General features: G+C 52.6%; 1 protein-coding gene across 3 annotated transcripts; it reads left to right on the top strand.

Moving 5' to 3' along the window:
• The first annotated feature begins 290 nt into the window (after positions 1–290).
• On the top strand, positions 291–14204 carry LOC131577009 (interferon-induced very large GTPase 1-like). 3 transcript variants are annotated; one of them, XM_058834292.1, is made up of 3 exons: positions 291–379; positions 1752–1935; positions 5261–14204. In XM_058834292.1, the coding sequence occupies exon 3, from the start codon at positions 5263–5265 to the stop codon at positions 12562–12564; it is 7302 nt and encodes a 2433-aa protein (XP_058690275.1). In that variant the 5' UTR covers positions 291–379; positions 1752–1935; positions 5261–5262; the 3' UTR covers positions 12565–14204. The 3 variants fall into 3 exon arrangements, with proteins under 3 accessions (XP_058690275.1, XP_058690276.1, XP_058690277.1); XM_058834293.1 differs by having other exon boundaries at positions 1752–2089; XM_058834294.1 differs by lacking the exon at positions 1752–1935 and having other exon boundaries at positions 293–379.
• The last annotated feature ends 438 nt before the right edge of the window (positions 14205–14642 follow it).

Here is a 14642-nt window from a genome sequence, read left to right as displayed (position 1 = left end):
ATCCCTGAGAGTGGTGCTGTGCTCCCCCTGCTCCTTTTCCTGAGGGAGCACCACCCAAGGAAGGGCTGAGAGCCTCACCTGCCCTCCAGGTACCAGCACAGTAGTTAAAAGGTCTGTGCAAAGAGCTGAGAGTTCTCTGAGAAGCAGCTCAAACCACGGCTGGTGAGGAAATCGGGCTCGAACTCAAATAATTGGACTCCAAAAGAGTTGTTTCGTTTTCATACTCGGCTGATGACAGAAGCCTGATTTACTGGAATTGCCCCACTGCCTCCAGAAGAGGAAGCCGCACCCATCGGAGAGTCGGGGCTGCTTAAAGAGGGGCTGGGATCGGCTTCTCGCATCCCGGGAGCTGCGGGGCTCGGAGGGAGAAGGAGAGAAGGTAGGGCCCTGGGGAGGAGCTGTGCGGCCGGGAGCAGCGGGGAGCGGGATCTTGTTGCTCTCGTGGCTCCTGTTGCGGTGTTTTGGCACGGCCGGGGAGATGGCAGGGCAGGGGAAGAGCGCTGTGAGGGCAGCGGGCGGGCGGTGTCCGCTCCTCCGGGGGCTGGAGGAAGCCGCCGCTGCTGCAGCCGCTTTGGGGGGCTCGGGGGAGCCGTGTGCGCTGCGGGGCTGAGCTGGGAGGGGGCCGGGCTCAGAGGTGGGGCCGGATGGCTGCGCCCCCCGGATGGCAGGAGCCGTGGCACTGATGCCGGGGGCAGTGCTGGCGCCGAGCCGCTCCTTCGGCCGCTGGGCAGCTCCGTGGGGATGAGCGGCAGGCACGGCTCCTCCTGCCCTGTCCCCAAGCGCAGGGGCTCAGTTCTTCCTTTTGCTCCCCATGCAGGGCGGGTGGCATTCTCCTCTCTTCCAGTCGGAGCGTCACCGCGCAGAGCGCTCTGGGCTCTGGGCCAGCCCCACCAAGGGAGCGCTGTTCCCAGAGCCCCTTTCTATCCCTGGGACACGGCTGGGGAAAACACTCTCGGGGGCTGTGCTGTGAAACGGCTGCACGCATTCCCATGGCCGCTCCTGCTGCCAGCCTTGCTGCTTCCCTCCTTTGCTTCCAAGGAGGAGCTCGATCCCGAGTTATGTCCGGAATGTGCTCAGTGCCTCTCTGTGGGCACGGACACAGTCGCATGGGCCTTTTTCCTATTCCTGCAGCAATGGGAAACCGTGCAGGGACTGCCAAGGGTGCCTGGGGGCGGCTTCAGGGCTGGAGTTATTGTTGTCCAGGGCAGCCTCTGGCTCCTGAGACTGAACCAGCGCTGGCATCGCTCTGGTGGGAGAGAATTTGGGAGGGACAGGGCTGGGACAAGTGGCCCGAGTGGACGAGCTCCAGCAGTGACCCTGAGCCAGCATCTCCCTTCCTATTCCCCTGGCTCTGCCCCCTCCACAGCTTGTGTGCTGCCTGAGAGCACAGATGTTCCCTGGACAGCCTCTCACCCAGCAGCGCCCACCAGTCCTTCTCCTCAGGGCTGCTCTCAATCCATTCTCTTCCCAGCTCGTGTCTGTGCCTGGAATTGCCTGCACCCAGGGGCAGCACCTGCACTTGGCCTTGTTGAGCTTCAGGGGCTTTGCTCCAGCTTCCTTCTGCTGGGGGAGCATGGATGTAGGTCCCAGGTGAAAGCCTGCTCTGCTCACTTCCCCAGAAGAGCCCTGAGGAGTCTTTGCTGCCTGGGCAGTGTCCAGTGGAGGAGAAGGGTTGGCCTCCAGTGCTCCCTGGAATGAATCCTCTGTGCTCATGGCTTGCCTTCTCCTGACTGTCTGCTCTTCTCCTCTAGGATTTCAGGCCTTTCCTTCCTGATTCCTCCTGAGTTCTCCAGGGGTTCCTATCACCTTCTCCACACCCCACCGTGTGCCCCAGGCCTGCCGCTGTGCTGTGCTGTGTCCCCTGAGCTGGGGCCCTCGGCTGCCGGTGTCTGCTGGGAAGCCAAGGCTGGGAGCAAGGGGAGCATCTGCTGAGAGGTGGGTGAGGGGAATCAGAGCCCACAGGCCTTGCACAGATTGCCCAAATCGGCAGGAACTCCCCAGGGAAAGCTGCCCCTGAAGGCTCTGGAAGGCTGCAGGGGCCCTTGGATCTACCCCTGAGTCCAAGCCCCTGAGATCAATACCTGTGCTGGTAAGGGAGTTGTGGCCTTGGTGGGACAGAAGCTGAATGGTGAGAAGGATTTTTTGCAGTGAATAAATCTCTCCAGTATCCAAGTGAACTGAGACCGGGAGAGTTTTCAGTATTGTGTGACAGTGTCAAAAACCCCAAAGGCTGAAAGGGAGATATCTTGTGAAAGGGCCAGGTCAGTTAGGGTGAGACTCATGGAATGATGGAATGGCCTGAGTTGGAAGGGACACACCAGGGTCCTGGGAGAAGCAGGATCGAAAGCTTTACTGAAAACCAAATTGCTCTGATTAACTGTCTGTCCATGACGAACTCCATGGGTTAATGTGCAGTGAGTAATGACTAAGTGAATGAGTGAGTAATGTGCAGTGAATGAGTGAATCATGAGCAGTGAGTAAGTGTGTGGTGCCCTGGGGGGGAGCATGTGAGGACTGCTTCTCAATACTGGGTGCAGCAGGCTGGGCCAGGCAGTGGAAATTTAGGGTGAGGAGCAAAACTTTCCCTCCTGAGTCCGTAGTGGCAGTGACTCATGACCAAACCTGTCCTTTGGGCGGTTTTCTATCAAAAGTCACCGACAGTGATGGACCTGGTTTAAAGGACAGGTGTCTGCCAGGGAAGGCAGAGACCACCCTGGAATGGAGAATATGACCCTCTTCTCTCCATATAATTTTAACTTTGAATTTATGGGGGTTTCATGCAAAGCTAGGGGAAAGGGAACAATAGGAATTTCCTAGAGTATATCTATATACATCAAGGGCACCAAACAACAGCAACAACCAAAAGCAGAAAGGCAAAGCCAGCCTTGTGTCCCTGCCGAGCCCGCGCCGCTGGGCTGCAGTTCCGGGCACGGCCGGCAGGGGCGCTGCTGGCTCCCGGCCGGGCCGGGCGGGTGCGATGATTCCCCCGCGGCTGCAGGGGGCGCTGTGGCGCGGGCTCGGCCGCCTCTCCGCTGCCAATGGCGGCTGGGGCGCCGCGGAGAGGAGAGTTGGCTTCCCCTGCACAGCCCGCGGGGAGCAGCCGCTCTCAGTGCCGCTGCAGGCCCGGGCCGGCGAATCCAAGGGCGGCACAACAGCCGGAGCAGCGGGGGCTGGCCGGGGGATCGCTCCTTTGCGCGCCTCACCGGCGATGGCCGGGCCTGAGGCCGGGCCTGCTGGGGCTGGGGGTGCTCCCAGCTCTCAGCACAGCTCGCAGCGGCTCTGGGCTCCCAAGCAGCAGAGGAGCAGAGAAGCAAGCTGGCAAGCCCTGGCCATGGTGCTGAAGCAAGAAAACAGCAAGAGGGGAGAAGAAGGAAAAAAACATAGGGGGGAACAGGAGCTCAGGACAGACCCACTGTGCCACATGGCCCCTGTGTTGATCACCCCTGCTGGAAGGAAGAGCAGCCCCTGGCCCCAGCCCCACCCAGAGCCCTGGGCCACCCTTCACCCAATGTTGTAGTCCACAACCTCAGGTTCATGTCCAGAGAAACCGTAGGGTTCTGGGGACCAGCATGGAACACCAATGAGACAGGCCTTTGTTCATGAAACCACTTATTCAGCATAGGAATAAACTCAGATCCAAAACAGAGAGAGCACAGAACAGACGAGCAGGGGTTTTTGGGGGACAGAACTCTTCAGGGTCTCCGCCTTTAAGGGTGGAGTTCAGGGTCAGGGACCACAGGAAACATAGCAAGGGAGAAACCCCCCAGGGACTCAAACCCAATCAGAACTCCTGGTCTACCCTTGACAAGAGGTTTGGGGTGGGACAATGCCTATCTGAAACTAAGTCTTTGCTTCCCTGAGGCACCTCATAACATCTGCACTTTTTTTTATTATTATTATTTTTTTTCTTTCAAATTTTAATTAGGAGCTTAAAATATTTTCAAAACTTATACCATGAAATCTCACCTCCTCCACAAAGCACCTGCTTTGCTTTGTGGGACACTAAAACCTCAACAACAAAACACATTAAGGATACAAAAAAACAAAATTAAAAACAAACACTTAAATCTCGGACAACAGACGGGCAAATTAAACAGTAATAGTACTTAATACAAACACAACGGTTTTTTAGTTCAGTCTCTTCCAGTTCTGGATTTTTTTTAGTACGGGTGCAGTTCTTAGATCTCCAACTTCGGCTCTGATTCCGAAGGTGTGAAAGATGTTTAGATGTTCTTGGTGAAATGCTGGCTTTCAGAGCTCGGTTACAGTTTCGATTTACCCCGAGGGGGTGTTGCCCACGATGGAAAAAGCACAGCCCCCAGGAGTGGAGCAGCCGGAGAAGGGGGTGGGGTGTGCAGGGAAGCAGCTCCTGGGAAGAGGCGTGAGTGGGGCGAGGAGGGTCTGCGCTGGCAGCTGGAGCAGGAGCACAGCTCAGAGCCCGTGTGGCCGTGCCGGGCGTGGGGGGATGTGTCTGGGGAGTGTGGGGAGCCCTGGGGGGAGCGTGTGAGCGCTGCCTCCGGGTGCTGGGAGCAGCAGGCTGGGCCAGACAGCGAGCAGGGCAGGCGTGGGACTGGGCAGAGGGTGCAGGATGCAGGCAGGGGTGTTGGATGGGCAGGGGGGCTGTGCCAGGAGTGCTCCTTGCTCTTGTGGAGTGAAGGGTTTGTCTGGGAGGATGTGAGCAATGGTGAAGGCAGCAGCTTTTCTAGGGCAGGTTGTGTGGCAGAGTGAGTCTTGGTGTACCAGGGTGTTTGTGTGTGCGTGTGTCTGTCTGTGACTGGGTCTCTATGTCTGCAGTGTCTCTGTGTATCTCTGTTTCTGTGTATCTACCTGTCTCTCTGTGTGCTTCTGTCTCTGTGTCTGTGTCTCTGTGTTGTCTGTTTGGCTCTATGTGGGTGTCCCTGTGTCTGTGTTTCTGTCTCTGTGTTGTCTGTGTGTCTCTGTGTCTGTGTTTGTGTCTTTATGCCTGTGTGTCTGTTTCTGTGTGTGTCTATTTCTGTGTGTGTCTGTGTATCTCTGTGTTTGTGTCTCTGTCTGTGTCGTCTCTGGGATAAAGACTGAGCTTCAGGGTTGATCCTGCACACAGGAAAGCCACAGGCACATCCAGTGTGCTGGGAAGGGGACCCTGGCTCTTGTGCCATCCCAGGCCTGGCTCCAGCAGCCGGGTGGGAGCAATCCCCAGGGCCGCAGCTGCTGCAGAGCCTCTGCCAGAGGCTGGGGCCTCTGCCTGCACCTTAGGGAAAGTCTCTTTTCTTATCCACAGCCATGGCTTCGCTGGAGGGCACACAGGAGGGGAATACAAAGGCACAGCTCCTGGCAAAGGCATTTCAGGATGAAGGGCTGGATGCTGGATACTGGCTGCCCAAAGTGTCGCAGATCCTGGGAATTGAGTGCAGAGAAGCCCTGCAACATCTGGAATACGAAGACTACCTCAAGCTGGAGTGTGAGGTAAGGCACCCCTGGGAGAAGAAGGCACTCCAGAAACTCCTGAAAATAACAGATGACAAAACAACCAGTAAAGATGTGCAGAAGGAGCCCTGGGAGAAGAGAAAGGAGAAACAAGAATTGGCCAAACAAGCCCTGAATGATCTGACAGAAATGCTCAACAGCCGCAGCCACAGCCAGGATGCTGTGAGGGAGAAAGCAGAGACTGTATGGCAAGCCATGGAGATTCCCAAAGAGTTCTGGCCAGCACCAAAGGAACCCTTGGCGGATATGCTGGAGAGCATCCAGAAGCAGCTGGAGCAGCAGGAGTTGTCAGCAGGCAGGAGAGAGAACATCCCTGATACAGAGGTGCTGAGGCGGGCGTCAGGGGGACTGGCCCTGCAGGGCATCTACAGAACCAGCAGACCTGGAGATGCGCTGGCAAAGCGAGATCAGCTCCTCAGGGTTCCTGAGGGATTCCAGCTCACCGGTCCAGAGCAAGGATCACTCCTTGAGAGGAAGGACTTCTCCTCCTCTGCAGCAGAATCCTCTTTCACCAAGTCCATGGAGCAGCTGGGGTTCAGCATGAGTGTTTCTGCCAAATGCAAGTTCTGGGGAATTAATCTGGGTGGGGGTGTAGATGGCAGCATCTCCTCGCAGTCACAGGACACCCACCAGTCCCGCTCTGAGCAGAGCTACTTTTGCAGCACCAGGTACCAGTACCTCCCTCTGGCCTCCTGCTACTTCCAAAGGCATCAGCTTTGCCTCTCGGATGCGGCTCTGCGGGAGCTGAAAAAGATAGAGCCGCTTTTGAGCTCCACTCGGGAAGAAGACAACGCCATCTTGCTGAATAGCATGTGTGAGAAGTTCTTCAGCAGGTTTGGGTCCCACGTAAACCAGGGTCCCCTCCATTTTGGGGGGATATTCTGGTGGAAGGCGTCTACTGAGGGATTCCGAGAGGAGCAGAGGGAAGAGATGAAGCGACAAACGTCTGAAGCTCTGAACGGCTTTGTCAGGGCCAGCTGGGGTGACTTCCTGGCAAGTGCTGCGGGGGCCCTGGATGTTTCTAAATCCAGCTCAAAGGCTTCTGTCCTGGGAAGAGCCGGAGAGGGTTCCCATACAGCGATTCAGCTCTACGTGGTCAACACAGGGGGCCCAGACACAGCTTCTCTTCCTCAGTGGAGAACGGGTCTCGTGTCTGATAACACAACGTGGTGCGTTATCGACCGTGGCTTTGAGCTGATCCCAGTGTGGGACGTCATCCTGTACAATCACAGCAAGGATTTTAAGTCTGTGGGTCAGATGAGCAGAGCCCTCAGGGCTGCGTACAAAGCACTGACAAATCTGAGCGTTGGCAGCATTTTTGGAGAGGATCTGGGCAGTGCAGTGCAAGAGGCCAGAGATTTCATGAGGACTCTGAAGGCCTGGGAGGTGCCGGCGGATGAAAGGAAGCTTCTCATGCTGATGGAGCTAAAAGATGATCTGAGTGCAAAAACCAGGAACCCCAGTGTGTGGATCAATGTGTGCCTGTCAGACAAAGCCCTGCAGGACTTCCTGGTGAACACCGTGCGGAGTTGCCAGGAGTCACCTCCAGAAAACACCAGATTTATCAAGGTAATATTGAAAAGCCTCCTGACTCCACATATCTACTCTGTCAAGGACTTCCCTGAGGCTTCCTTCATTATGCAATGGATCTTCCAGACTGAGCACCCACTTCCCAAATCTCCCAAAGTCTCTGAGCTTGAAGACCTCATCAAAACACTGCAGCAAATGAAGAAGCACATCCATGCTGTCTCCTACGCACCAGGAAACTCTGCTTCCGCCATTCATGAAGCAAAGCGAGAAGCGACCCAGACCAGCAGCCTCGCCATTTATTCCTTACTCCAGTGTCTCCAGGAAAAGGCTCAGAAGGACATGGAACTGTTGGTGCTCTTGATTGTGAGCAGCACAGGGTACCAGGTGGAAAGCAGCACTTTTCAGCACCTCCTTGGACACCGAGAAATTGAGTACATGGCCAAGGAAATGGAAGTGGCACATGAGGAGTACATGAACCTGAAGGAGCAGGATGCTGACAGAGCTGAGGCCTATCTTCTGCTGAAGGGTCTGACTGTGACACCAGAAAGTCAAGGGCTGTCCCCTGAGCAGAAGAGGGAGCGTTTAATTTTCATGGAAGATCACATGAAAGGTTTGTGGTCCACACGGATAAAGAATCTGCTCCAAAAGCACAATGAAGACTGGGAGAGGCTGGAACAGGACTTGCATTCCTTGATCAGTGGGTGCTTGGATGACAACGGGGATGAAGAGAGGATGCAGAACATACTCAGAGACCTGGAAGACACTTTTCCAACATCTGAACTCCCTAGCCACTCTCAAACCACCTTAGACAGCAGCCAATCCAAAGCAAATGAAGCCGTTCTGAAAAAGGAGTTCCTCCATCTGCTCAAGCGCCTGGGACTGGAAAGTCACTATCCAAGAAGAATGGGGATGGGAGATTTCCACACCATCTGCAGGACATGTCTGCAGGACAGCCAGCCCAGCCAGGACACGGAGCTGCCAGGTTACTTCCTGCAAAAGCTGTTAACCGTGGATTACCACAAGGTGAGGTACCTGACTTGCTGGGATGAGATCAACCCAAGCCTTGCAACTGTACCACAAATCAGAAAGCAAGAGCACCAAGAATCAAATTCCTTCGAAAAGTTTCTTGGTAATCTCATGGGAACAGCCCCTGCACGTACAAGCAGGGACAGCCATGTGCACCCCATGGACCTGCAGATGGCCATTTTCCACTGTGCTGATGACTTCCTGAGACAAACCCTTGCAACCAAGCTGGCCTTCTGCCAACTGGCGCTGCCTCTGCTGGTGCCCAACCTGTGCACTTCACGCATCGAGTTCCCGCTCTACGCCCTCAGCCAAATCCAAAGGAGCTGGAAAGAGGTTGAGAAGTCAGGGGAGCAGGCCCAAACAAAGAGTTACAACAACAAACTCATCTTTCAGACACAGACACCCATCGTGTCCTTCATCCGCATTGGCAGCTCGGGCTCCTCTTCCAAGTCTCAGCTCCTGAACGCTCTGCTGAGCGAACGCAAACACAACACTTTTTTCCACCGCCACTGCAGAGGCAGCACCAGGGAGCGTTTGCTGATGGAAGGGGTGGTGGAGATTGCCTGGTACTGCCCCCGTGGAAGCCCCGATGACACCTTTGAGCGCTGTGTGGCTTTCTGCAACCTGCATGGAAATGCCAGGAAGCACAAAGCACAGCTGCAGTTCCTGCAGGAGATATCTGCTGTCAACGTGGCTCTGGTGTCTGGTTTGGAGCACATGGACCACAGAGAGAAAAAGCTTCTGCAGGACCTGTGGCAGTCACAAAGGCCTTTGGTTTGTCTTCTCACGGAAAAAGAGAACGTTGCAGAGGAACAATCTGATAAAATCATGACAATAGGGATCAGGAACAGAAATGAAGCAGAACTGGTGATCCAGCTGAGCAAAACAATTGGGAATCTCCTGGCAGTGTCTAATACACATTTCAGCCTGGACGCCTGTGCAGACAAAGCTCGCCAGCACGGATTCATAGTGGATGCAGATCAACCCGGGTGTGTGGCAGCCAAAGCAAAGGCAAAGGAGCTGGTGGAGCTTCTGAAGAAAGAGAAGCTGTCGGAGATCAAATCCCAGCTGCTGCCGCTTCAAGGAAAACTGTGGTACCAGTGGTGCAAAAAGGACAAAGAACTCACTCGCTTGCAGGAGAAGGGGAACAAGAGCATTGAGCATCATCGCAGCCAAATTGAAAATGAGAAGAAAGCACTAAGAAGAAAGCAACTTGAGCAAGCTTTCCCCCTCAACCCACTGATGAAATCATTCCTTGGCTTTCTCAAGGGCCAGCCAGCAGATACCAAGAAATATTTCCTGCAGTTGATGAAGGTCTTCATGGATGAGCTGTCCTGTGGTCGCCTTGAAGAACTGAGGAGAGACTATCACGAGTTATGGACTGAAATCGTGTCAAGAAAGGAATACAAGAAAAATCCCAGCGTCAATGCTGAGTTCCTGAGTTACTTGGATGCTCTCTCTGGTGAAATCAACAATTCATCCATCGGCCTGGAGCACCTTCTGAGAGAGGTAGGGCAGATTTATGAAGCTCTGCAATTAATGGAGACAAATAATTGCAATTTTGCCAAACTGCCGGAAATTGCAGCAGAACTGATGGTTTTGGGTTATCCTGTGGAGCTGATGGATGGGGACGCTTCTTACCTGCCCTTGCGCTGGGTGGGAGCCATCTTTGACAGCTTAATGGAGAGGCTGGGGGACAAACGAGTGTTTGTGCTCTCCGTGCTGGGCATCCAGAGCACAGGCAAGTCCACCCTGCTGAATGCCATGTTTGGTCTGCAGTTCAGTGTCAGCGCGGGGAGATGCACCCGTGGAGCCTTCATGCAGCTCATCCCGGTGGGCGAGGAGCTGCAGCAAGACTTGGGCTTTGATTTTGTGCTGGTGGTTGACACCGAGGGGCTCCGTGCTATTGAGATGGCCAATAAACAGTCCCTGAACCATGACAATGAGCTGGCCACCTTTGTCATTGGTGTTGGCAACATGACTGTGATCAACGTGTTTGGAGAGAACCCATCAGAAATGCAAGATGTTCTCCAGATTGCTGTGCAGGCTTTCCTGAGGATGAAGAAAGTCAATCTTTCCCCCAGCTGCCTCTTTGTCCACCAAAATGTGGGAGAAGCAACTGCCAAGGAGCAGAACATGGAAGGACAAAGGCGTTTGCAAGAAAAGCTGGATGAAATGACCGTGATAGCTGCTCAGCAGGAATTCTGTGACATCTCCTCCTTCAGCGATGTCATTGGCTTTGATGTGAACACCCACATTCACTACTTTGCTCACCTGTGGGAAGGAAACCCCCCAATGGCACCACCCAACCCCACCTACAGCCAGAACGTCCAGCAACTAAAGAGCAAAATCCTCCAGGCTGCCAAGAAGCAGTCGCAGCGCAGCATTTTGAGGCTCTCGAGCCTGAAAGATCGTATTGGTGACCTCTGGAATGCTTTGCTGAATGAAAACTTTGTTTTCAGCTTCAAGAATTCCCTGGAGATTGCTGTGTACAGGAAACTGGAAAGTGCCTTTAGTCGGTGGACCTGGAAGCTGAGGAGTCACATCTTAGACATACAGATGAGACTGGACAACCGAATTCGGAATGGGGACTTGCAGAATGTCACCAGGAAACACCTTGAAGGGCTGGTGCAAGAGACAAGTGATGGGATTGAGAAAGAAGTGGAGAAGTATTTCAGGGAAGACAAAGACCATGAAACATTGGTCCAGTGGAAATCAGGCACAGAGCTGAAGCTGAAAGAACTAAAAGAGACTCTTCTCCATGAAACAAAGAAGAAATGTGAGAGTCTTATAGAACTACAGAAGGAGCAGAGGAAACTGGATGCAAGGAAGTTGGAATATGAAGATGAGCTCCTGAGAAGGAGTAGGGAGCTGGCTGTGACTCTGAAAGGGAAGAGCCTGAGTGAGAGAGAACTGAGGGACAACTTCACTCTTGTCTGGAACAAGTGGATTGCTGAAGTCTCCAGTGCTGCTCGTCCTCAGGAACGGGTGAATATCGATGCAGACATTGAAGAAGTCCTTCTAGAGCACTTTAAGGAGCCAGGTTTCCATGCACGGATCAGGTCACTTCCCAAAAGCAGTGGATTTTCTTTCGACTTAGAGAAACATGTCATGAAAAAAGAGCATTTTCGCTTTACCTCAGATCCCAGGATCATTTCCAATTATGATGCTATCAACTTTCAGCACATCACAGACAACATCATAGCGTGTGTGAAGGCAAACATTGATAAGAAGGAACAGGAGAAACGGGATTACAGTCGAAATTTTATCCATGAAATACTCAATGAAGTAGAGAAAGGTGTGAACTCCATCCCCAGCCATGCCAAATGTACTTTTAACAGAGAGTACAGCATAGATTTGTCTCTATATCTGTGCAAAATGGCAGCGGAAAGGTTTAAAGCTATGCACGAAGCATTCCAAAAGGCAAATGACCCAGTTGTGTACCTGAGCAGCAAGAGAGAAGAGTTCTTCCAATGTTTCCAGATTTCCTGCCAAGGAGCCTCTCCGATCACAACTTTTGCTGTTTTCCTTTGTGACAAGATTGAAGCGGCTCTTCGCCGGGCGGTCTATGAGAGGACAGCTAAAGCCATCGCTGAGGACATGCAGGGCAAATTCCCAGATTTCAGGGGCAACAGAGCTGATCTGGAAGTTTGCGTCCTGAAATACCTGGCAAAAAAAGAAAACTTTGAGTATTTCATGCAATACCTTCATTCCCCAAAAAAATTTTTTTGGAGACACATTGAAATACGAGTTAAGAATTACTGTTTAGGTAAGGATAAGAGACTGGAGAAGTTGTTAGATTGCTCCCTTAATCTTCTCTATGGAAACATCCTGTCAGCTCTTTCTTTATCAACCCAAATTGTCAAAGACAGAAAAGACAGAGAGGACAAAGTCTCTCTTTGGCTGGATGAATTTTGCAGGGAACTGACAGAGGTGATCAACTTGCCCAGAAGTGACCTGAAGGGCATCGAGCACCAAGAGGTCAAAGATACTGAGTTCCTGAGCAGTGCCATGGCAGAAGCTCTGGATGACCTGAGGGACAGGCTCAGGAAAGAATTTGCTGGTGCTGATATGAGCTCATTTGCAACTCAGCCTCACACCATCCTGGTGGAGCAGTTTTCAGGGTGCTGGGAGAAGTGTCCGTTTTGTGGGGCTGTCTGCACAAACACCATGCAGGGACATGATGGAGACCATCAGCTGGTCTTCCATCGCCCACAAGCTTTGGTGGGTGTTCAGTATAACAAGACAAAAGAGCTGGTCATTGATATTTGTTCCAGCCTTGTTGTAAGTGATGTCTTATTCAAAGTTGGTGACAACGAATGTATCCCCTGCAAGACATACCGTGATGCTGGACCTCCTTTTTCCAATTGGAACATTCTTCCTGATTCATCCATGCAGGCGTACTGGAAATGGTTTGTTTGTCATTTCAGGGCACAGCTGGAAGCTTTGTACAATGGGAAATTTCAGGGCAAAGGAGAAATCCCTGAGGCATGGCAGAGAATTACCAAGCAGGAAGCATTGGCCGAGCTGGACAGGCGTTAGGCCACATCCATGGGAAGGAAGAACCACAGGGGCTTTGCAGTTTAGGAGAACTTTGTAGCAGGCTCTCCACAAATTCAGTTACAATGATGATGTTCTCAAGCCCAATGAAGAGAATGGTATCCAACTGCTCCTGAGTTTTGTGAAATAAGGCGTATTACTGTGGCTGTCACTCAGGAACTCCCTTGCTTGATGAGAAAGCCAGAATCCTCTTGCCTTCTTGCCATAAACATTTCCCTCTGCTTTGTCCTAGAGCCAAACCAAAGCCCCTCCTTGTGGCGATCGGCCTCGTGGCAAGGAATTTAACAGGAAAGTTTTACAGATATGAATGCTTAGTAGAAGGTTCTCTTGAAACAAAAACAAGCTTTGATAGATAAAAATATGCTTTTACGGCCAGTTGTTTCTGAAACAGCTGAGAGAAGAGAAGTTCAGTTGAGTTGGAAGGTTTAGAACCACAGTTTAGTCACGTAGAAGGAGGTTTTATGGCTAAAGTCCAATAGCTGAAGTGGTATTCAAACAAAGCGTATTTTCTCCCAAGTAAAAAAAGCATTGGTAGTCAGAAAGATTTTTTTTACCACAGCAAAAAGAATTTTCCACTGCAAAACAAGTTTCAAAGTTTAACCTGTAATTACGAACTCAGATGATTGGTTAGTCACTAACATAGTATGGTAATTATAACAGTTTTGATAGGATATATGTAAATGTAAAGGCACTGTGTATGATGCTGATTGGTTGTTAGGTAATTATGTGCACAGCAAAAGAAATAGATATACTACATTGTAACCAGAACTAAAGGGGCTCCAGGACACAGAGCTTGCCTATAGCCAACAGCAGTAGGCTGACCTACAACCCCCTGCTGTAACCTGGTCTATGGAATAAAGAGCATTTATAAAGAAGAGCCATCTGTAGTCCCTATCTCTCCACCAGCTTTTACAGGCAACACTCAGAGCACCCCTTGGATCAGGTGCTGTGAGACAGGAAGAGACAGTGCCCCCAAGGCAGTTTTCCTGCAGCAAGGTGGTGTCCTGCTCAGAGAAAGGGCTGCAGGACCTGAGGCCAGCTCCACACTGGCTGCAAGCTGGGCTGCTTGGCTTTTGGGCATCATCCTTCCCTCCCTCACTGCAGCCTCCTGGATCAACTGAGGCCCTTCTCCCAGCAGGAGCTGTTGTGCCTCCGGCCTCAGGAAAGCAGGGACACGATGGCCCTGGGGCTCAGGCAGTGCTTTCACTCCCAGTCTCAGAGGTGCTGTGTCTCTGTCCAGGGCAGCTGCTCCTGCTCAGGTGCCTGGGGCTGCTGCCCTTCCCTCCAGGCCTCAGGCCTGCAAGGAGCTGCTCCTGCCCTTGGCCTCACTGCTGAACAAAAGCCTTGGGAATGCCCCATGTGGAGAATCCTGCCTGCCAGCACCTTCCACAGCAGCCCTGGGGGCAGTGCTGGTGCTGTCCAGGCAGGCTGGTGGCACTGGAGCCGTGCTCTGGAGAAGGTGGCACCAGCTGGCTCTGGCCCAGGCAGGCGTGGAGGCTTTTGCTGTGCAGGTGCTGCAGCCCCACTGGCAATGCGAGGGCCAAGCCCTGCTGGAGAGCTGGCTGAAGGGCTGCTTCAGCCTCATGCCCTGCAGGCTCTGCTAATAAAGGAGTTGATTTGGACCTCCCTGCTCTGTGTCCCCTTTGTGTTCAGGGCAGCCACAGCTGGGGGTGACTGGAGACAGGCAGGGGACAGGGGGTGGCACTGGGTGAATTCCTAAGGCCTGAACAACGGGCCCTGCCTGAGGCCTGAACTTTAGGCCCTGAGTCAAAGTTGCCCAGTGGGTGAACCTTTCCACCAAAAGTGATGTGTATGCTCTCATTAGGGAAGCATTATTAGCCATATGATAAATGTATCTGCTCATTAACGAAGCATCATTAACAATATGATCTATGAATGCAGTCATTAGTGAAACATGCTTTTATCTCTGCATATTTACAAATTGGACAAGATCCATGAAATCTGACATCTGTCCTTGTTTGGGGGTGTAGGATCAAAGACAACTCCCTTGGTTCCTGCTTTAGCCCAGGCCAGGCTTTGGGAGGAACCCAAGGGGAGAA

Source organism: Poecile atricapillus, chromosome 3 (genome assembly GCF_030490865.1).
Source record: "Poecile atricapillus isolate bPoeAtr1 chromosome 3, bPoeAtr1.hap1, whole genome shotgun sequence".
Lineage (NCBI taxonomy): Eukaryota > Metazoa > Chordata > Aves > Passeriformes > Paridae > Poecile > Poecile atricapillus.
Note: the sequence above shows the minus strand (reverse complement) of the source record. Positions and strands in the feature narration are given on the sequence as shown.